This window comes from Microtus ochrogaster, chromosome 6, assembly GCF_000317375.1.
Source record: "Microtus ochrogaster isolate Prairie Vole_2 chromosome 6, MicOch1.0, whole genome shotgun sequence".
NCBI classification, from domain to species: Eukaryota; Metazoa; Chordata; class Mammalia; order Rodentia; family Cricetidae; genus Microtus; species Microtus ochrogaster.
This window is the reverse complement of record NC_022013.1, coordinates 30,739,973-30,763,167: the sequence shown is the minus strand read 5'-3', so window position 1 is coordinate 30,763,167 and position 23,195 is coordinate 30,739,973. Positions and strand designations below refer to the sequence as shown.

Below are 23,195 nucleotides of genomic sequence, written 5' to 3'. Positions count from 1 at the left end.
TGATGTAAACTCTTTCTGCTTTTTTCTTAAAAGAAAGAATTTATATGGAAAGGGCTCATACTTTTTCCTTCACTCTATGTCCACAGTCCAGCACAACTTGTATCGTAGAGTTTGCCCCATCTTTTTTTTTTTTTCTTTTCTGTATTTTTGAGACAGAGCTTTTCTGTGTAACTTTGGCATCTGTCCTGGATATACCTCTATAAACCAGGCTAGCCTCAACCTTACAGAGACACACCTGCCTCTGCCTCCTGAGTGTTGGGATTTAAAGCGAGGGCTGATCTCCAAAATATACTCAAGAAATTGTATATTGATGAAATACTCATCAAAAGAACAAATAATCCAATTAAAATGGGGTAGACCTAAACAGAGAACTCCCAGCAGAGAAATCTAAAATGATTGTAAGACTATTAATAAAATGCTCAACATCCTTAGCTGTAGAAAAAGCTGTGGACTGCGTTCCTGCCACCTGGCTCCTGGCTGCCAGCTAACTTATGCCCCGAAATAACAACACACAAACTGAATTCTTTTAAACACTGCCTGGCCCATTATATCTAGCCTCTTCTAGGCTAATTCTCACATATTAATTTAGCCCATTTCTAATAATCTGTGTAGAACCACTAGGTGTGCTTACCAGGAAAGATTCAGCATGCCTGACCTGGCAGCTTGCTTCATCGCATCTGGCTTTGAGAGGAGCTGCATGATTTCTGAGCTCACTTCCTCCTCCGCCCAGCATTCTGTTCTGTTTACTCCACCTATCTAACTTCTGCCCTATCAGATAGGCCAAGGCAGTTTCTTTATTGACCAATGAAATCCCCCATCATTTCCCCTTTTTCTGTTTTAAAAAAGGAAGGCTTTAACTTTAACATAGCAAAATTACACATAACAAAATAGTTATCAAGTAAGAATTACAATATTTACATCTATTTTATCTTTATCATAACTAAGGAAAACTATAACTAACTATATATTCTTCAACACCATCAAAGACTCAAGAAGGATACAATATTTCCTAAGCAAACAAGAAATAAGCAACTTCCAAACTCTAGAAATGACAGAGACATTTCGCTGCCTAGACAGTCACCCAAAGTTCTTTTGTACTGCTGGGGCATCCATCTTTGGCCTTCAGGCCTATTGTATCCAGAGACATTTCCATGAAGCAGGAAATTTCAAAGGCAGTTCAGTCACTTTCTGCTGTGTCCTGCAGAATGTCTTGCAGACTCTTTCATGAATCAGGCACCCTGAAAGATCATCTCACCTTTAGGCAAGTTCAGCAGTCCTCTCTCTGTAGGTTTTTTGTGTCCAGTTTGTGCAACAGTCCAGGCAAGAGCAGTTTCTTGCCCAAATGGCTATCAAACTCCATAAGGATCCTCTTCGATGCCCATCTTCCTCTTGAAGTAGATTGGTGCTGCCAGGATCAGTGTCTCATTGTCATGAAAAGCCCTAAGTTATTAAAACACTTAAAATGCCATATTCTATAATCTTTGAAAGATATGAAGAACGCCTACCTAAAATATATCTATGTACATCTAGAAAATCTAACATGACTACAAACTTGACTATTATAGATGACTATCCATTAACAACCTATATACATTACATTTTTAAATGAACTATACAATCACAATACCTTAATCAATATCAGAAATACATATACATATAACAAAATTGACCTTAAAATACATACCAATGCAACTTATTCATATCTATATCATATCCCGCTTTAAATGTAAAAGAACATTTATAAACAATATTTGGGAATATGAGCATAATTATTTCTCTCCAAACTGCTTCCTGCTGAATGGGGGCACTGTTATTTAGGTCTTTCATGATATAACCTGTGTGCCAGGTTCATCTCATTCAGCAGTCGAGTGAAGTAGTTTTTGAGGGTGTTCACAGCAACCTTTCAGGAGGGCGTGGTCTATCATACCATATTGGGATAGAAGCAATCCACAGGGTTTCATCCTCTGTGAAAACAAAAGAAAAAACTCTTTTCCAAAGTATCATATCCTGAGATCCAAATTCGAAAGTCAAGGTATTTTCAAAATATCCATCTTGGATTAGTTCGGCAGTATTTGTAAACAAATATCTTTTAGCATCTGTTGCTCCTTCCTGAGCATTCAGACAATTCAAAGAGTGAATAATAGCATACAGTATCAAAATTCTCTGTGTATTTTCCATCTTTGTGCAGCTTTATTTTAACCTCTATTTTGTTTATCTTTACTTTTAACTTTTTGCTTTTTGAGACAGGTTCTCTCTATATCTTTGACCTGGAATAACTCTGTAGACCAGGCTGTTCTTAAACTCTCAGAGATCCTTCTGTCTCTGCCTCCCAGGCATTGGGATTAAAGGTGGGTGCAACCACACCTTGAAGTCACAGAGTTCAACTCCGAGGTCAATCTACCTCTGCCTCCCAAGTGATGGGATTAAAGGTGTGTACCACCACACCCAACTACTCTCTTTCTTCCTTTTTTTGTTTTTTACTTTAAGAACTTTAACTTTTAGTCTGCATATATTTTTAACACTGTAAATCATTTAGAAATTTTCTTTGTCTTTGAATCTCTCTTTACCGTATGTTTCTCTTTTTCTGACCACATGAGTCTTTAATTTACCAAGCAATATCAGTAGGACTAAAGCTGTGGCTTTGATGGCTAGATCCAGCCCATTCCTTAGCTTTCCAGCCTCATGGCAGAGATACTGGCTGTAGCCATTTTTATTGCCACGACTCTACGGCATTTCAGTGTCCCTGCCAGCAAGCATTCTGCTCATAGACCACACTCAGCCAGACTTGACCATCTGCCTGAAAGAGTCAGAATTTGCCCTTGAAGGACGGCCCAGAAAGCCGGCATTTTAAAACAGCACAACTTTTTTCCTGCTACAGCTGAAAAAAAACAAGCATGCAGTCAGCTTTTCTCAACACCATTTAAGTGTTTTGTGGCAGGACCTCTTAAGAGCTGCAGGGTTTTTCAGCTAAAACTGAGTCAGGAAGCCTCTCTTAGATGAGAGCAGACCCAAGAAAATGCTGCTACCAAGAAAACATGCTTTACTCTATTCTTTCCCAAGCTTTCTCAGGCTTTCTGTGGACTCAGTCACCCCATGTTGGGCGCCATTCTGTTGTGGGAGCTGCGGGCCTCTTCCCACAGCCCGGCTCCTGGCCACCTCCCTAGCTTACACCCCAAAATAACAACACACAAACTGTATTCTTTTAAACACTGCCTGGCCCATTATATCTAGCCTCTTCTAGGCTAATTCTCACATATTAATTTAACCCATTTCTAATAATCTGTGTAGAACCACTAGGTGTGCTTACTGGGAAAGATTCAGCATGTCTGACCTGGCAGCTTGCTTCATTGTGTCTGCCTTTGAGAGGAGCTGCATGATTTCTGAGCTCACTTCCTCCTCCTCCCAGCATTCTGTTCTGTTTACTCCGCCTATTTAAATTCTGCCCTGTCAGATGGGCCAAGGCAGTTTCTTTACTGACCAATGAAATCGCACATCACTTAGCCATCAGAGAAATGGAAATCAAAACAACTTTGAGACTCCATCTTACACCTGTAAGAATGACCAAGTTCAAAAACACTGATGACAACTTATGCTGGAGAGAACTGGGATAAAGAGAACACACCTGTATTTCTGGTGAGAGTAAAAGGTTGTGCAGCCCCTTTGCATATCAATATGACTATTTTTTTATAAAATTAGGAAACAGTCTTCTCCAAGACCCAGCAATACCACTTTTGAGTATATACCCAAAAGATGATTAATCATACCACAAGGACACATGCTCAACAATGTTCATAGCAACATTTTTGTCATAGCCAGAACCTGAAAACAACCTATATGTTCCTTGACAAAAGAATGGATAAGGAAAATGTGGTACATTTACACAATGGAGTACTACACAGCAGAAAAAATAACAACATCTTGAAAATTGAAGGCAAATGGATGAATTTAGAAAACATCATATTGAGTGAGGTAACCCAGACCCAGAAAGACAAATATTATATGTACTCACTCATAAGTGGCTTTTTTACATAAAGCAAAGAAAACCAGCCTAGAATTCACAATCCCAGAGAACCCAGACAACAATGATGACCCTAAGAGAGGCATACATGAATCTAATTTGCATGGGAAGTAGAAAAATACAAGATCTCCTGAGTAAATTGGGAGCATGGGTATCATGGGAGAAGGTAGAAAGGAAGGGGAGAAGGAAGGGGAGCAGAGAAAAATGTATAGCTCAATAACATCAGTTTTAAAAAGGCATGTGCCACCACCATCAGGCCACCACATCATAACTGAAAACCACATCTGCCATTTTTCTTTCATTCTTCACTATAATTGTTTGAGATAGAGTTTTATCTTATGACCCTAGATGACCTTGCACTCCTTGTCTTCCAGTCTTAGCCTCCAAATTACTACAATTCAACATCCAGGAACAGCTGCTCATGTTTTCTATCACCATTTCTCAACCAAATTCACAGAAATAGCTGGTCCTTCCTTAGAAGAATGAGGAAAAAAATCTTTTAAATTTCAGATTGTCAAAAACCTTCTGAAGAAGCAATCAATAATGCTTCTACAGTTCTGTTTGTGCTCACTCTTTCTTTTAGTCAGGTTCACTTTTCAATGACTTCTAAGTACTAGGTGGTACAACTATACCTTCCAAAATATAGTCATTCAGTGTACAGGAGAAGAATAACAGTCTATTTAAATATTCAGATATTGAAAGTTGGAAAGGTGTGCTATATATACAAAATGGAGTTTTGTCCATCTGCAAAAGACTAGAAATTATGAAATTAATGAGAAAATGGATGAATCCAGAATCAGAGACAACCACTGCATCTTCCCTTTTTTATTTACATCCTGATTTTAATGCAGATACCTAATATTTATCTGTTTGATATATTGTATGTGTATATATGTACAAATGTGGGTGGGGATTCTGTAGAGAACATAGAACTAGAAATGGAAAAGGTAATATGGAGGATGGGGTGATGAAAAAACACATGACATGAAACCCAAAAGAACACTGGTGTAGGTGGGCACAATGTAGAGGAAGGAGCTGAGAGAATGAAATAAAACTATTTTGAAAAGCCATAAGGAGAGCCAGGTTGGATGGAGAATGCCTGAACTCCAGTACTAGAGAGGCAGAAGCTTTGTGACTTCAAGGACAGCTTCATCTTCAAAGTGATTTCCAGGACAGCCAGGACTACAGAGCACATCTCTGTCAGGTGGGATGGGGTGGGGGACAATAATAAAATAAAATATAACCATTTGTATATTAATTTTAAAATAAAATTTAAAAATAAATAATTAGAATGAGTCATGGGGGAGAGGATAACATTTGACTAGAAATATTTTTGCTGTTTTAGCTTTGTCTTGCTTCTCTGAAACAGTGTCAGACTAAATAGCACAAACTGGCCTCAACTCAAAATCTACTTTCTCGAACATGCTGAAGTCACAGGGATGGAGGCTCATGTAGGCAGGTTTTGAACACTATATAGAAGTTAGTCAGACAATGACAAAAAGAGGCTAATGGTTGGGGAGAACTTCAGGTATACAGAAAGAAATAAAGAAGCTGTGTAAAACTAGAACTCTAATATAAGCCATGGTGCAGTCATGTTGTGTGAGATAACCCAGACCCTGAAAGACAATTATCACATGTACTCACTCATAAGTGGCTTTTAAACATAAAACAAAGAAAATCAACCCACACAAATCACAATCCTAGAGAAACTAGACAACAATGAGAACCGTAAGAGAGACATACATTGATCTAATTTTCTACTTCCCATGTAGATTAGACCAAAATAATTACATGGAAACTGTATTCATTTAAACACTGCCTGGCCCATTATATTTAGCCTCTTCTTGGCTAACTTTCACATCTTAATCAACCCATTTCTAATAATCTGCATATCACCATGTGACTGTAGCTTACAGGGATGAGTCTAACCAATGTGCGTCTCGGAGCGGAGAGCCATGGCATCTGCCTGACTCTGCTTTCTTTCTCCCAGCATTCTGTTTGGTCTACTCTGCCTATCTAAGCTACTGTTTTATCAAAAGGCCACGGCAGTCGCTTTATTTGATCAATGAAAGCAACACATAGAAAGAAGACCCTCCTACATCAATTATACTATTCTGATATTAAAATATTTATTATTTATAAATAAGAACATGACGAGGAAAAATTAATGAAACATTACATGTAAATTCATTAATGCAGCAAACAATATATATTTCAATATGAATTTACAAAAATAGTTCACTGTGATTTAATCACATTATATTTCAGTTCTGATAAAAATTATACATATTCAATTATCATACTGGATATTAACAAATATCCCTGACCCACTTCTCTGGTAACATGTAAGGCATAACTTGATTTCCTGAGGAAAGACCTCCTCACATACCTCAGCAGTTTGGATTCTATCTGTCTCCTTCTCTGAACACTCTCTAGACTTACAGTTATTGTAGTTATTAGAAACTAATTCACTGATCAAGTGGTTTATCTCTGATATGAGTGTTTTTCTGTCTTTTTGTTTTTATTGCAAGATCAACCTTGTGCTTTTCCACAAATCAAAAATGGAGAACTATATAATGAATACTGGATCAAACGCTACTTCACAACAAAAAGAAAAGAGTGGTTCGACTACCATTGCAACCCAGGATTTGTAACTCCCTCAGGGGAATACTGGGACAGAATTCACTGCACTGTACGAGGGTGGGAGCCTGCAGTCCCATGCCGCAGTAAGTCAATGTCTATATCAAATCATGTTTAATTCTGTCAAAGACTAGAAAGAAAAGATCACAAATATAATAACAGTTAAGTCTCTTCTGTTAAGAAACAAAAGAGTTTGTGAGCAAAAAGACTAGTTTCTGTCCTTTATGAGCAGCTCTTCATAAAATGTATGTGAAAAATAGGGATTATGAGAATACCTTTATTGCTTGCATATTTTATTTACAAAAATTAAAGATAATGCTACTTTTGAAACATTTGGTATTGTTCTCATTTTTGAATGTCACACATACTTATTTAACTATTGTAAAGTTAAACTATAGTTTTATTAAAAAATAAATGAGTGTTGTTTTTAATTTAACATTCATGGTAAATTTATGGTCCTTAGAGGTATGTGGAATCCATTATATGGAGAATGGGGAAGTTTTACAACGGAGAGGAGACTACATACAGGACCAGTCTGTAAGAGTCCGGTGTCACTCTGGCTACAGTCTCCCAAATGATCAGGATACAGTTACATGCACAGAGAACGGCTGGTCTCCTCAACCCAAATGCATCCGTGTCAGTAAGTAACTGGCTCATAGATAACAAGATGCTCTCGTCTCCCCAATCCATGCATATTAAATGTGTCAAAATGTTTCTTTTTGGGTGTGTATGCGTGAATACTAAGGAGTATTGGCAAGTACATAGCAATGTAAACACAACTATCAGCCATTAAAACAAAATACTGAGTAAACTTTGGTTAACTTATAGTTTTATAGACTTTGAAAACATTTTATCATTGGAATCAAAATAATTATAAAAATATAGTTTAAAATTAAACAAATATGATAATAGCTATACAGATTATTCATATATGATCTGTGACTTGCCATTTTAAAGAATTGATAATTGCCTCTGAATCTTTTGTGATTTGTAACTGGGAAGGAAATTCTGAGATATTGTGTATTGTCTAATTTTCAACTTTTATATTACTCTGGCTAATATGTTTGTGTTGACAGTTACTTCATGGTCAATGTTCTTTAAGTGACTGTGTGGTGTCATACTTTAGTTTCAAAATAAATGTCTATAAAATGATAAACATAATAGTACAGATTTGAATTTATTTCTTTATCATTTGGGTTTTAAAATATAATTCTAAGTCAATTTGCAATAAACAGTTTTCAAGTACAGATCTTTTAATCAATGCACTTGTAATTAGTTTGTTGCAATATTAAGATTCTAAAGATCAGTCTGAGTTGCACATATTCTTTACTTAATATAGATTTTCAACATTATTTGAATAACTTTGGTTAGATTTAAAGGACACTATATTGAATTTTAATAACAATTTTGAAATAATTAGTTACATAATCATGCTGAATATTGCTTTTTACAAATTAAATATATATTTAAAAGTTTAATCTATTTTTGAATGTTTGTCAACTGCCTTCTACTGTACCACTTTGTTGATGACAAACTTTTGTTAGCATTATTTTTTAAAACTGTACATTATGTATTTAATCTCTAAAAAATTTTATATTCAGTAATTTAAAATTTTATATGCTTAATATTAGTGACCTGCTTGAAATTTCTACTGAGTTCTTATTTGATATCCTTTTCACCAAGCTGGTTTTGCTCATATTTTTAATTTTATAAATGTTTCCTAGTGTTTTTGTTAATAGTGCTGATCTATATGAAAACACTGATTTTTCATATTTCTGTGTCCTTCCATTTTATAAAAATCCTATCCAAGTAAATTGTTTTAGCTTTATTTCTCCTAGAAATTCAGAAATATCTTAAAACAACTTACAGTTTTTATGCAAACTTTCACAGGATTTACCTGTGAAAAATCATTTCTATTCAGGGATAGTTCAAATATGTTTAGAGTTCAGGCCAGTGATATTGACAAGTGAGTGTGCTTATATGAATACAACCCATCAAGTTAAACTAGTCTTAATCCAGTGAGGAATTTCTCTTGTTCCCTTTCTCTTCAACTCTACCACCATAAGTAATAACATTTCTTTTTGTTACTATAGTGTTGTGTTCCTACTTCTTCATATCAATAGATTTATGTATCATGTTTTCAAACTTAAATTTTCAGTAGAATATCTGTTCCATTCTTCTATACTGTGGCTTGTATAGTTAATGACTTTTACTGTTGAGAGATAACTTTACATAGATATATAATAATTTAGTTGTATACACCATTTTAAGGAAAAAATTCACTAATTTTTGAGCCATTTACAAATATTTAATGATATGTCACTGGATTAAAATTTATAATGTATTTCTTAGATAAATGTCTAAAACTGAAATTTATAAGTACTTTGGCATGTGCATGATTAAGTTTGTAAGAATCTGGCATGTGGATTTTCAGAATGTTTGGGACATTTTTATTCCATAATGTTAGGAATTTTTCCTAACATGAGCTCTCTGCCGATGCGAAATCCCAATCAAGCCATATTAAAACAGGCCAAATGAAGAAATATCCAGGTTTAATGGGAGTTCTGCGCTCTTGGGTGGCTCTGAGGGGGAACCAGGAGGCTGTGAACAGGACCATCAGGGGAAAGGAAAAGGGACCATGTGTTCCTCTTTTGGGAGTTCATTTAAATACCCTGTGGGAGTGGTATTGATCCCCCCAGAGAGGGATCAGGACCTGGCATCCTGGGATTTGGAGTCCAGATCAATACAACTTTCAGGCCTGGGGTCTCATCCTAGAGATATTATATAGAAAACCTCTAGATGGAAGATCTTGAGTTCACTCTAATATCCTTCTCTGATTCCTGGCAAAATCAGTTTGAAAACCAATGTTGTAGGCTATTAACATTTGGAAATACATAGTTAAGAATCACCTTTCAAGCCAGATGGTGGTGGCTCATGCCTTTAATCCCAGCACTTGAGAGGCAAAGGCAGGCAGATCTCCATGAGTTCGATGCCAACCTGGTCTATAAAAGCTAGTACCAGGACAGGCTCCAAAGATACAGACAGGCCCTGTCTTGAAGAAAGAAAGGAAGGATGGAAGGAAGGAAGGAAGGAAGGAAGGAAGGAAGGAAGGAAGGAAGGAAGGAAGGAAGGAAGGAAGGAAGGAAGGAAGGTTTATTTTGTTTGATCATCATTTTCTTATACTTAAGTTATTCTTGGAATAAGTTTTCTCCTTTATGTTGGAAACAGATTTTTCTCATATAATATATCCTGATTATGTCTTTTGCTCCATCTATTTCTCCCAGTTCCTCCCACCTACTATCTCATCTGCACAAATCTCCTTTCTATATTTCATTAGAAAAGAAACAGCCTTCTAAAGAACAATAATTAAGTGAAACAATCACACTTAAGTGGGATAAAAAAATCTGAGGAAAAAGAGCAGAAGAAAAGACAAACTGATAATAGACTCAGAGCCTCACTCATTTACACACTCAGGAATCCCATAAAACACTAAATTGGAAAACCTAATATGTATGCAAAGGCCCTGAAGGGTAAAAGAAAGAGGGAAACTCCAAATAAAATAAAACCAAAGCAAAAATTTAAAAAATGAAGTTTAAAAAGAGAAAAAGAAAAGCCCTAATTGGACAGTAAGGAGACAAAGAATGTCCAGAGAAGTCTTTGAGTTTGTTTTATGCAGTTAACCTTAAGACTAGTTTGTTTCTCATGTGATACTTCCTTGCAGAATTCTAAATTTTCATCTACAACTGGTTATCAAATGGAGACAGCTTCTCGGTTAGATGTTGGTGTGTTTCACCTTCTCCTTTTAGCTCTAAAATTCCATCTACTGCAGACCCATAAAGGCTCTTGAATGCTGCCTCAGTCTCATGGGTGCATCGATGTTGTTTGTTTATCAATACTAATATTCTAGTGGATTAGAGAAGATGAAATGTTTGTTCTTTATCTCTTCTGGTTCTTACACTCTTTCCACCTCCTCTTCTGAATGGTTCCTTGAGCCATGGAGGGATTTGATGGAATTATTCCAGGATAAACCTGGAGTGTTCCAAGGTTTCTACATGTTTGTCCTTGGGTCTATGTATTTGTTCCTATCTTCTGAAACATAAAGTTTCTCTGATGACAGCTGAGTAAGGCACTGATCTATGATTATAGAAGCATGTCATGTGGAGCTATTCATTTATCGCTATGGATTTTGTATAGTGATATATTATTTGTGTTTTAATAAATAGAGCTTGCCTGAATATCATGGTGCAAAGTCAGCCACACTACTCAGTCACACTAGTCAGCCATACAAGCCAGGCAGTGGTGACAGGTTAGACTTTTAAGGCAAACAGCCACACTACTTAACCATAGAGGCTGGACAATGATAGTGCATGTTTTTAATCCCAGCACTAGAGAGGAATATGAGGTGGGAGAAGAGAGAACTCGTTCTCTTTTCAATCTTAAAGATTTTAAAGAAGTAAGAGCTCTCTAGTGATTGGCTGTGTTGATTTTCTGGTCTTCAACTTGAATCCTAATATCTGTCTCCAGGTTTTTATTATTAAGATGAATTAGAATTTGTGCTACAGTTTTATTTTGTTTTTTATAAGAGTATTATTTGGTTTCACAGTAGTATTGGGTACCTGGCTATCTAGTATCAGGTTCTTCGTCACCCAAGTCATGTTAGATATGGGTTTCCTCTCACAAAAGAGTCCGTAATTCATATTAGATGTTTCCTGGTCAATCCATTATTGACCAAGATATCTCCATTTTATTAACATATGTTGAAAAGCAGAGTATCATTATAGATCAAGGTTTGTGGCTGGTTGGTGTTTATGTTTCTAATTTTTTAGCATACAAAATGTCTTCCTGTACCACTGATGCCTGTGGGACTGAATGTGCTATATGTAGGTACCAGCTTGACTGTGCTATGTTCAGTGAGTTGTGAAGGTGTTGTATTTTACAGTTGTAGCCTTGTCTCCAGTTTAAGTAAAATAACCTAGTCTTGCCAACAGCCTAGGTATTTTAGAAGTTCTCATGTGAACTCTTTGGGCACTAATTCAACTCATTGTAGCCAAATCATGATACTAGAAGTTTCATTTGATGACAAGAGTTGTCCATTTTGGCTCTATATCCCTATGGTTTTGGTTATTTCATTTAGATTGTTTTTATATATGTATGTATTTTAAGAAGCTTCTACTATTTTTTTGAGTTTTGTTTCCATAATAACCCTCGAATGATTCATAGTTTTAGCTGTCCTTCCCTGTATTCTGTTCCTTCTCTTCCATTCTCCATCCATAACTATATACACTATTTCCACATCCTATGGAGACTATTCTCTCCCCAGCTCTTTTACTCTATACCTAACCTAACCTCTATGTTCTACGGACCGTAGCTTAGCTATCATTGGCTTAACAGTTAGTATCCATGTAAGCAAATACACATCATATGTCTTTCTGGATCGGTATTCCCTCACTCAGAATGATCTCTTTCCTTGTTTTATATATTTACCTGTGAATTTAGTGAGTTCATGTGTGTGTGTGTGTGTGTGTGTGTGTTTATGTGTGCATGGTTTTTTTAAAGGTAAATGTGCCACATTACCTTTATCTATTTATCTGTTAAGAAATACATTTTAAATCTTATGTGTTGATTGGATACTCAAGGTGAACAAATAGCTAATGGTACTCTCCTTTTCTCTTTAGATAAATCCTGTGGAGAACCACCACATGTGGAAAATGCTGCTATAGTAACAAGGCACATTGATAAATATTTGTCTGGTGAAAGAATACGATATGAATGGAATGTAATAAACCTTTTGAAATATTAGGGGAAGTAGAAGTGATATGTCAAAATGGGATTTGGACAGAACCACCAAAATGCACAGGTAAGTTTTCATATTCCCCTATTTCCCAATGTTTGTTTATTTGACAATGTAATTTAGTACATTAATGAAGACAAAGTGATTCTTTTTTTTTTTTTTTTTGGTTTTTCGAGACAGGGTTTCTCTGTGGTTTTGGAGCCTGTCCTGGAACTAGCTCTGTAGACCAGGCTAGTCTCGAACTCACAGAGATCCGCCTGCCTCTGCCTCCCGAGTGCTGGGATTAAAGGCGTGCGCCACCACCGCCCGGCAAAGTGATTCTTTTTTTTTTTTTTTTAAGACGGTTTTTTTTTTTTTTTTTTTGAGATGGGGTTTCTCTGTGTAACAGCATGAGCTGTCCTGGAACTAACTCTTAAAGACCAGGATGGCCTCAAAGGCACCTAGATCCATCAACCTCTGCCTCCCGTGTGCTGGGATTAAAGGAATGCACCACCACCATCCGGGCAAGTGAAGCAATTCTTATGAGAAGCACTTTTCTAACTTTTCCTTTTTCTTTTAAAACTGTAAATAGATTCTTCCCTCATACAATATATCCCTACTGAAATTTCCCCTTCCTCCACTCCTCCCAACTCCTTTCCCCCACATAGCCACTCTCCTCCAGATCCACTCATTCAACATTTCCTTTCAGAATGAAACAGACCTTCAAGAGACAACAACCAAACAGGACAAAACAAGATACAATAAAACAAGTCAAACCACCTCATATTAAGGTTGTACAAGGGACTCAATAGGTATAAAAGAATATTAGGAGCAGGCAAAAACTTTAGAGATACACCCACAACCACTATGGGAGGCCTAGAAAAGCATCATGCTAAAAGCCATAACATATATCAGAGCACCTACTGTAGACCTATGCAAGACCCATGTTTGCTGCTTCAGTTTCTGTGAAACCTGATATTCAATGGGAGATATTCGCCTGGGATCCTTCATCCCTTCTGACTCCTACAGTCTTTCCTCCCCATCTTCTTTGTGACTCCCTGATCTCCAAGTGAGGTATCCAATAGCCACCTCCTCCAATTTAGACTCCCTATGAGGTCTGACTGTGGGTCTCTGCACCCACTCCATCTGCTCTTGGAGGAAGCCTCTCTGATAATAACTGAACAAGGAACTGATCCTATTTCTCTGGGCAATTTTTGGTTCCTGGCAATTCAGGTATGTGGGATAAGTGCTCTCTAGAGATATCTCAGCCATTAAATGATAGGCTAATAAACAAACTGTAAGAAAATGAAATGATATTGACAAAGATTTAATTGTCTTGGTGAATTTAATGAGAAATTATGGTGGAAATTTTTCAACAAAGATTCTATCACATTTTAGGAATATTTCCACTAAGGAAAAATTCATCACTTTAAATCTTAAATCACTCAGTTATCTATTGACTATTAAATGCATAAAATACATTTATATGAGGCAAGATAAAAATTTTCAAAATATTTACTTTGAAATGCAAATGGAAAGTTTAATAGAATATCTACATATTGTAAAATATAATTTCTTTGTTGTTTGATTTCCCCATTTCTTTTCTTTAATGTTTTATTGATTCTTTGTGGATTTTGCATCATGTATCCCACTCATCTTTCTTTTCCCTTTCATCTGCCCTCTGTCCTGACGTCCTCCCCACCAAAACAAAATTTAAAAGTATAACCCAAAAAACTAAATAAAACAAACAAAAACCAAAACAAATATCAAATATCAGCATTGAAACTATAGTGTGAACCAATGAGTCACATAGTATATCCTTGGTCCATACTCCTTTAATTGTAAGTGTTTCTTGCAATGAGTCATTGGTCTGATTCTAGGTCTCTGGATTCTGCTACACTGTTGATACTGGGCCCTCACTGGGATGCCTTTTTGATATTTTAGTTTTGCATGTGTCACGGAGATCTTATAGCTTTGGATCTGCAGTTTTAGCCCCTCCACACAGTACAGAAATTTATAGGTGAGATGGATGTTGGGATGGGTTACCTTGTAGTCCTCCTTCTGGTCCTAGGTGGTAGCTGGGTTGGTCAGCCTGCTAGCTTTCCCTCATCATCACCACCAGAGCAAAGTCTCCAGCATTGTCCTGAGTAGCTCAACCAAAGAAGCCATCAAAGAATGGGGCCAGTGTTCCTGCTTTCACACCCTAGGGTCTGGCTCACATGCACTCAAACCAGCAGGGCCAGTTCTACTGCTTTGCCCAGGGAGAAGCAGGACCCACTCTCTGAATTGCTGGTCCTATGGGGAGTAGGAACAGCTCTTCTGTTATCATATGCTTGCTCTAGTTCTCCCACCTCTCTGGTGTAGTTGGCAAGGGAAGTGGCGGGGGGGGGGGTATTTCCTTACCCTTGCCACTCCATAGCATATCAGCAAGGGTCGGGACAGATATCCTCTAACTCCCACGTGCCCAGCTCACCTGTGCCTCCACTAACAGGGCCATGTCTAGTGTGCTGACAAGGTGAGGTACTGTGCCCATTCTCCCATGTGCTGCCCTGGTGAGAGAGAGCCAGGATCAGTTCTACCACTCATGTGACTCCACGACCAACTTTTCCCACCTGCAGTAGGTGGTGAGGGGCCAGGCGAAAGGGGCAAATGGAGTACCTCTCCCTTGCCCATGCCATTGTGTGTCATATCATTGTGCTAGCTCTCCCTCTCTTGCATTTTCAGGATCAGTTCACCCACAGTCCTTTTACCTGGGACAGCTCTATTGTGCTGCCATGGGGATGTGCAGGGCATGATATTTCAGGTGCTGCGGTTATAAGTAACAGGACCAGTTCTACATAGTGATGCAGCCAGTAAGGACCAGGCAACTCTGCAACCCTATCCTTACTGCTTTGGGTGGTAACAGGAGCCAAAGACATCCCAGAAACGCGGAGGTTCACCAGGACCACAGACTGAGTCATGGCCCTTGACTGCAGTTCAGGCCTAGACATCATCATGGCCCCATGGGGAACAGGGCATCTATCTCAGCCTGTTCTCACCACCCTTGACCCTTCAGATTTGCCTCTATCACAAACACAAGAATCATTCTGCCTGCTCTCTCCCATTTCACCATTCCTTTCTCACTCACTGTAATGGAGCCTGAATGCCCAGCACGAGAGGCACCAGGCAAGCTCCTGGATGAGTTCCTCTCATCCCAGGTCCAGAAACATATGGCAAAGCTGTGCTTGTTCTCTATAGCTCAACAGACCTAAAAATGCAAAGCAGCGCCTTCATTCCTTCCTACCATCCTACCTCCCTTCCTTCCTTCTTATCTTCCTTCTTTCCTTCCTTCCTTCCTCCTTCCTCCCTTTCTTCTTCCTTCTTTCCTTCTTCTTTCCCTCCCCGTCTCTCTTCCCTTTTTCTCTCTCTCTCTTTATCACTCTTCCTTCCTTCCTTTCTTTAAAAAGACTTTTATATACTATAATACATGCAACACAATCCTGGATTATACATCATAATCCTGATTCCACTCATCTCCCAGTCCCTTCATATCCATCTCCTGCCCTTGCAATCTCCTCCCAAAATAAAATAACATAAAATTTAAAAGAAAGAAAAACATTTCAACATGGAAGCTGTAGCATGGCATAGTGAGTCACTCGGTACACAATTTAATACACATATTTTTACTTTCATGTTGACTGAAATGAGTCATTAGTTGGGTTGAGACCTTTGGCTTCTGCTAATCTTTTGATACTGGGCCCTCACTGGGACTCTTTTTAGATATCTTGTTGTTGCCCTGTGTTGTGGAGATCCTGCAGGTTTGGATCCACAGAACTGGCCTCTTCATGTGCTCCAGCAGATCATAGATGGGTCAACTCTTAGACCTGGGTCTGAGCCTGGATGGTAACTGTGTTGGTCAGCCCACCAACTCTCCCTCATCCTCATCACCAGGGAGAATTTTCCAGCACTTCCCTGGCTAGCTCACCCAGTACAGCAGGCATCAAGGGGCAGGGCCTGTTCTTTTCTCATTCACTCCAGCTGGCTCAATTATATCTGCACCATCAGGGCCAGGCCTATTGGGCTGTCCAGGCAAGGTTCAGGGTCACATTCTCTTACTTGCTGCAGTTGATGAGGGACAGGGCCAGCTCTGTCAATCTCATGAACCCAAGGTCAATTCTTCTTCCTGGTGCAGATGTCAAGGGGTGAGGGAAGGCAAGGCATATTTCCCTCACCCATGCCACCACATGGCAAATGAGAGGCCATTTCTCTACTCTCATGTACTAGGAACCAGCTCATATGTGTCCCCACCAACAAAATCAGCTCTATTGTGCTGCTCAGCTGAGGTGTAGGGATAACTCTACAACTGTTGAGAAGCAGGGCCAGCTTTCCCACTCTCATCACCACAGAAGCTAGCTCTTCTACCTGCCACGTGATGAGGGGCAAGGAGCAATGGAATTTCATTATTTCTTACATGTTTAATTCAAAAAATGGGAATTCCTTATGAGTACATGTCGACACTTAGTTTTATAAGAACAGAAATTCCCCAAATTATCTCAAGTAATCACTTACTATTGAATATGATCTATATATTTTGATGCATAAATTTACATCATATCTATAGAGAAACTTTGCCTAGTCCACCACTCAAGGCTATGAATTCAGATCATTTGCCTGTGAAACAAGCTAGTATGGCTGCTGTATGTTATTTTGTTAATTTGTGTTTGTGTTCTTTGATCATCCATCTTATTTCTCCTTTTACCCCTTGCTTTGGAGGAATAGTTCTCAAAAATTTTATTTTGACATGCATCTTTTCTTGATTTTGAGTATATAGTTTGAGCATACTATCTCTGATAATTTCCTAACAACCTATAATTGAGGTCACCCTAGGTATTTGTGTACTTGCCTGTGATGATATTTTCATGCTGTATCAAATAAAGCTTTCCTGAAGATCAGAGTGCAGAGCTAACAGCACTAATTAGCCATAGAGACCAGGCAGTGATGGCATACAACTTCAATCCTGCACTTGGGAGACAGAGGGAGAGACATCTATACAAGTTCAAGTACACCCTGGGCTACATGAGACTGAACTAGTCTAAAAAAGAAACAAGAGTTCACACCTTTGATCCCAGGACTAGGGAGGTGGAGACAGGAGTGATATGGCTGGGCAGAGAGAGGACTATAAGGCCAGAGGAGAAGTGCACATAGGGCATTCATTTTGAAGATTCTTAAGGAAAGGATCGTCACGTTGGTCCGAGAATTCAGTAGAGGTAAGAACTAGTGTCTGGCTCCTTTTCTTCTCTGATCTTTTAGCATTACCATGATACCTGACTCCAGGTTTTTGTTGTTAAGACCAATTAGAATTTGTGCTACATCTTACTGATGCAGACATTTTATATTCCAAGGAAAAACTAGAGGATGTACTTACCTTTGAAATCTATCTATGGTTCCCACTTTCAAAATCTTGCTTAAAGACAACTTTAGGATTTTTTGTTACATGTCTTGAGCACCATTCTCAAATGCTAGGTTTTATCTCAAAGATAAACATAATTTTATGAGCAGAAAGATCATCTAGTATTTTACCAGTTAATTTCTCCAAAGTTTTAATTAAAATATTTGTTTCTGTGATGAATTCTGGTACTTATTTTTATGAGGAATTCTCTGTTGGAGAAAAATCCTCTATACTTTCTTTAATTTGTTGTCTTCATTAATGTCAAATTCATTAATTAAAAAAGCTAGCTCCACCGGAGATAGAATTCAAGGCTGACACTCATTTCCTTTCACCTCCTACGGCCTCCATGGTGGTAAAAGAAGAGGTAATTTTTTTGGATCTTGATCCAGTGTGGATGGTGATTTCATAAAGTTGTTATGTTTCAAGATGTTTTCTTTAAGCAGTTTAAATACATGTATCTTCAATGACTTCATGGGATTTGTAAGTTTGAGTTTAATCATCTCTAAAATATGTACATGCTGCTTTATAGCCAACAGTTTTTTTTTTTCATTTTCCTCCAAACTGAAATATTTTGTTTGGATCTTGAACATTTCTTTTTTGTCTAAACAATGTTGGAGTTTAATTCAGTTTCATGATGCTCCCATTGTGATCTCACTCAACAGTACAATCTATTAGTACTTAATTTCAGTCTTCTCCTGTGACCTCAGCAGCACAATCAGAAGTACAGAAGAGAAACAAATATCACATAGCATTGTGCAATTATTTGAGGCTTGAATCTCGTAACTAGACTCTCAATTTCTTATTTTGCGTACTAAAAATAATATATACATGAATTTCTGTTGTAACTAGCAAAAGTATAACAAAGAGAAGAGTATACTTACTTTATCTCTATGAGGAATCAGGAGAGCCTCATTTTCCTTCTGTAACTTTAAAAGCTTTAAATTCTTGTCTATAAATATGCTTCTAAAATGATAATGAAGATTAGGAATATATAGAGCAATGAATGAATACTCCAGTACCTTAAAACTAAGAAACCCTGCCTGACTTCACTAGCGTCTGTATGCTTAGCAGCTGTTAAGACATATACCAACACTGGAAGTCTTCAGAACAGACATGCTTGCTCCAGTTCAGTAAGTGTTTCCGGTAAGAAGGAAGGAAAAACTTGTAACACTGAGTCTATATGATTGAAATTTCCTCAAGGTATCATTTCTGTAGCCATAAATTACTAAAGTCTTGTTTAAACTGTGCTTTCATTAGTTCTGTTTAAGCCTGTACTTTGATTTGATCTGTAAATCATTCAAATGTTGTCATTCTTAGATTCAACAGGGAAATGTGGGCCTCCTCCACCTATTGACAATGGGGACATAACCTCCTTCCCTTTACGAATATATGAACCATCATCGTCAGTGGAATATCAGTGCCAGTCCTTGTACCAACTTCAGGGCAACAAGATAATAACATGTAGAAATGGAGAGTGGTCTGAGCCACCAAAATGTTTACGTAAGTACCTCTTTCTCATAGATCATAGGAGATTCAGTTTCTTGATATGTATATTTTTCTGTTAATAAAAAACATTCACAGATTAAAAGCAGTCTGTTGCTTAGTGCTTCACTGCCAAATATCAGCATATGAGGAAAATAAGATTAATGGTTTCTTTTTATATAAAAATAGCTGACAAATATAATTATGCAACTTATTCTTTATTATTGTGTTTTCACTCACATGTATTGATGTCCATAAAACTTGGGGCAGCATAATATTTCCATACCAATTGCCTCGGTTGATGTTCAGTTGTTTTGAAAAGACCCCATCACCCTAGCAAATCTTGTAAAAGAAAGCACTTAAGCAGGGATTGCTTACAGTTTCAGAGGTTAGCTTATTATCATGATGTGGGGGGAGCATGGCAGCACATAAGCAGACTTTGTGTTGGGGAAATAGCTGAGAGTTCTATATCTGACTCTAAAGTCAGCAGGATGCTATAGACCACCCAGAGACACATTTCTAATGAGGCTACACCTTCTCCACAAAGCCACAGCCCAGTCCTACTCAAGCGGTACCACTCCCTGGTAAATAAGCAACATATAAGTAAGTGGAGGCTGCTGTAGTTAGGGTTTCTATTGCTGTGATGAAACAACATTATCAAAAACAAGTTGGGTAATAAAGAGTTTATTTGTCTTTTCCTTCTGTATTTCTACTTATTATCAAAGGAAGTGAGCAGAGGAACTCAAACAGAACAAGATCCTGAAGGCAGGAGCTGATGTAGAGGCCATGGAGGAATGCTGCTTACTGGCTTACTTTTTATGGCTTGCTAAGCCTGCCTTTTTATAGACTCTAGGACTGCCAGGGCTGCCATTGACTGGTCCCTCCCACACTGATCACTAACTGAGAAAAAGCCTTACAGCTGGATGTTATGGAGGCATTTCCTCAACTGAAATTCCTTCCTCTCTGATGACTCCAGCTTGTGCCAAGTATCTATTTGACACAGAAAACCATTCAATACAGGGGCCACTCTTCTCCATATACCACACCTGTATAGACCTTGCAGTTATTAAGTCCATGTCCCTCATAGAAGCTCCCCTTCCCTATGATAAATGATCTAACTTCTACTAATCACTGACAGGCAGTCTAGAGGAATTTTAGTTTTTCTTTCATTGTGTTAAAAAGAACATGAAGGACTCGTATTCCTGTGTTTGACTCACCTCACTTAAATCCTTAAATGCCTTCTTTCTATCTAAAATAATAAAAATTATCTATAATGTCTAAATCATATTTGACATACAAATATAAGTTCATCAGTTGATGGGGACCCAGACAGTTATCCCATCCTAGTTGACATAGCAATGTGCAATAAACATATAAGTACAAGTTGAGTAGGTTGGTTACTTTTCTTCTGGGTTCATGTCAAAAGAGGGATACCACAACAGTATATGGAATCTCCATATTATTGTCTGTAGTAACTACTCAAACTCATATTCCCATTAGTAGATTTCAAGTTTCTTTTGTTCCATTTGTATTTTTGAGATAGGAAACAACTATAAACCTCTGACAATGAATAATTCAACAATTTTCTCAAATTCTATAGGCTATTACTGCTTTATTGTATTGATTATGTTCTCTGCTATATACAAGCATTTCATTGTGATAACCTCCATTCATCAAGGTTTGTTTTTTTGCCTTGTGATCTAGGATCCCATCTAAATATTAAGTGTCCAAACCCAATGAGGAGTTTTTCTGTTGTTTTCCTTGTAGTTTACTATCTTGTTCTTACAAATATGTCTTTAATCAACTTTGGGTTGATTTTTGCCTAGAAGGAGAGATAGGATTCAAATTTTAATTCTCTCCATATGGATATTGATTATTCTTGTAGCATTTATTGAATATGCCAACAGCTTTCCAACATATGTTGGAAACTCTGTTCAATTTTTCAAATCTCTTTTCTCATTCACTTGATTGTTGATCCCAGTGTCATATTGTTCTGGCTACTGAGGGGTTCCTAGTGTATACTGAAATAAGGTATTATGAAGCTGGAGAGATGGCTCAGTGGTTAAGAGCATTGCCTCTCTTCCAAAGGTTCTGAGTTCAATTCCCAGCATCCACATGGTGGCTCACAACCATCTGTAATGAGGTCTGGTGCCCTCTTCTGGCCTGCAGACATACATACAGACAGACTATTGTATACATAATAAATAAATATTAAAAAAAAGAAATAAGGTATTATGATATCTCCTGGATTTTTCTTTTCTTTCAAATTTTAGTTGTCTACACATTTTATTGTAGATCCATTGAAGTTTTAGGGTCCCCAATCCATTTGTATGAAAATAGTATTGGTGTTTCAATGGGGTTTCATGGAGTATAATAATTGGCATTTGAAATATGTACATTTTAATATTAATACCGATATTGATTCTTCTAAAAATTTAACATACAATATTTTTCCATTTTTGTCTTTTATGTTTTTTTTTTACCAGTTAACCAATAGTTATGGTTAAAGTCTTGCACTTCAGTTGTTAAGTTCATTGCTAGATTAAGTTTTTGATGTTAAGTTTTGATGTTCTATTGGGAATTCACCAAGGCCAGCTGGCCTGGGTCTGAAAAAGCATGGGATAAAACCGGACTTGCTGAACATAGCACACAATGAGGACTACTGAGAACTCAAGAACAATGGCAATGGGTTTTTGATCCTACTGCACATACTGGCTTTGGGGGAGCCTAGGCAGTTTGGATGCTCAACTTACTAAACCTGGATGGAGGTGGGTGGTCCTTGGACTACCCACAGGTCAGGGAACCCTGATTGCTCTTCGAGCTGATGAGGGAGAGGGACTTGATCGGGGGAGGGAAATGAAAGGCGGTGGTGGGGAGGAGGCAGAAATCATTAATAAATAAATAAATTAAAAAACAAAAACAAAAAAAAAGTTTTTGATGTTAATGATAATGAAATTCCTTTCATTGTTAATTTGCAGGAAAAAATGGTCTATAGAAAGAAACTGATTTTTATATAATAACAATGAATATTGACAATTTTGTATACTGACAATGAATGAATTACCTAATCAGTTGTGTTTTCAATTTTCATATTTTGGTTAAGTCTTTAAGATTTACCTTGTATAGAAATATATAATGCTCAAGTAAGAATGATTTGACTTTTAATTCAATAATTATATATTTTATCTTCTTAATTATTATAATAATTCAAATTCTGATACTGTAGCAAAAATGATTAGAGAGAATGGATGTCTTTTTATTGCTGATAACATAGTAATTTTTATTAATTAAAATAATTTTTAATACAATATATCCTTATTATAGTTTCCTCTCTCTCTACTCCTTCAAGTTCTTTTCCATAACACCTCCCCTCAATATCAACTTCCTTTCTGTCTGTTCATTAGAAAAGAATAAGCTTGTAAGAGATCAAAACCAAACATGATAAATTGAAATATAATAAGATGAAGTGAACATTTTCATGGATGCTGGACATGGCAACCCAACAGGAAATGGAATCCCAAGAGCAGGCAAAAGAGTCAGAGATCTGCTCATTCTCATACTCAGAAGTCTAATAAAAATACTAAGCTAATAGCTATAATATATGTGCATAGGACCTGGTTTAGACCCCTATAGCCCTGTGTTTGCCGCTTTAGTCTTTGTGAGCTCACATAAGCCTTGCTTAGTTGATTCTCAAGATCTTGTTTTCCTGTTGTCCTCCATCTCCTCTGACTCTTACAATCTTTCCAACTCCTTTTCTGTGCAGTTACTTCAGCTCTCAGGTGAAGAATTTGATGGAGATCTTCAGTTTAAACTCTCTCTCTCTCTCTCTCTCTCTCTCTCTCTCTCTCTCTCTCTCT

General features: G+C 37.4%; 1 protein-coding gene and 1 long non-coding RNA gene across 2 annotated transcripts in view; both read left to right on the top strand.

The window, feature by feature from the left end:
- The window catches only part of LOC101991336 (complement factor H), a 130,324-nt gene that overhangs the window by 100,025 nt on the left and 7,104 nt on the right, over window positions 1–23,195 (top strand). The window contains 1 exon segment of the mRNA XM_005372430.1: window positions 19,174–19,356. Within this exon segment, the coding sequence (XP_005372487.1) occupies window positions 19,174–19,356 (183 nt within the window).
- LOC106143803 lies at window positions 6,701–12,390 on the top strand. The gene is made up of 3 exons (XR_001228945.1): window positions 6,701–6,744; window positions 7,122–7,298; window positions 12,334–12,390. It is a non-coding gene; the product is annotated as an uncharacterized LOC106143803 (long non-coding RNA).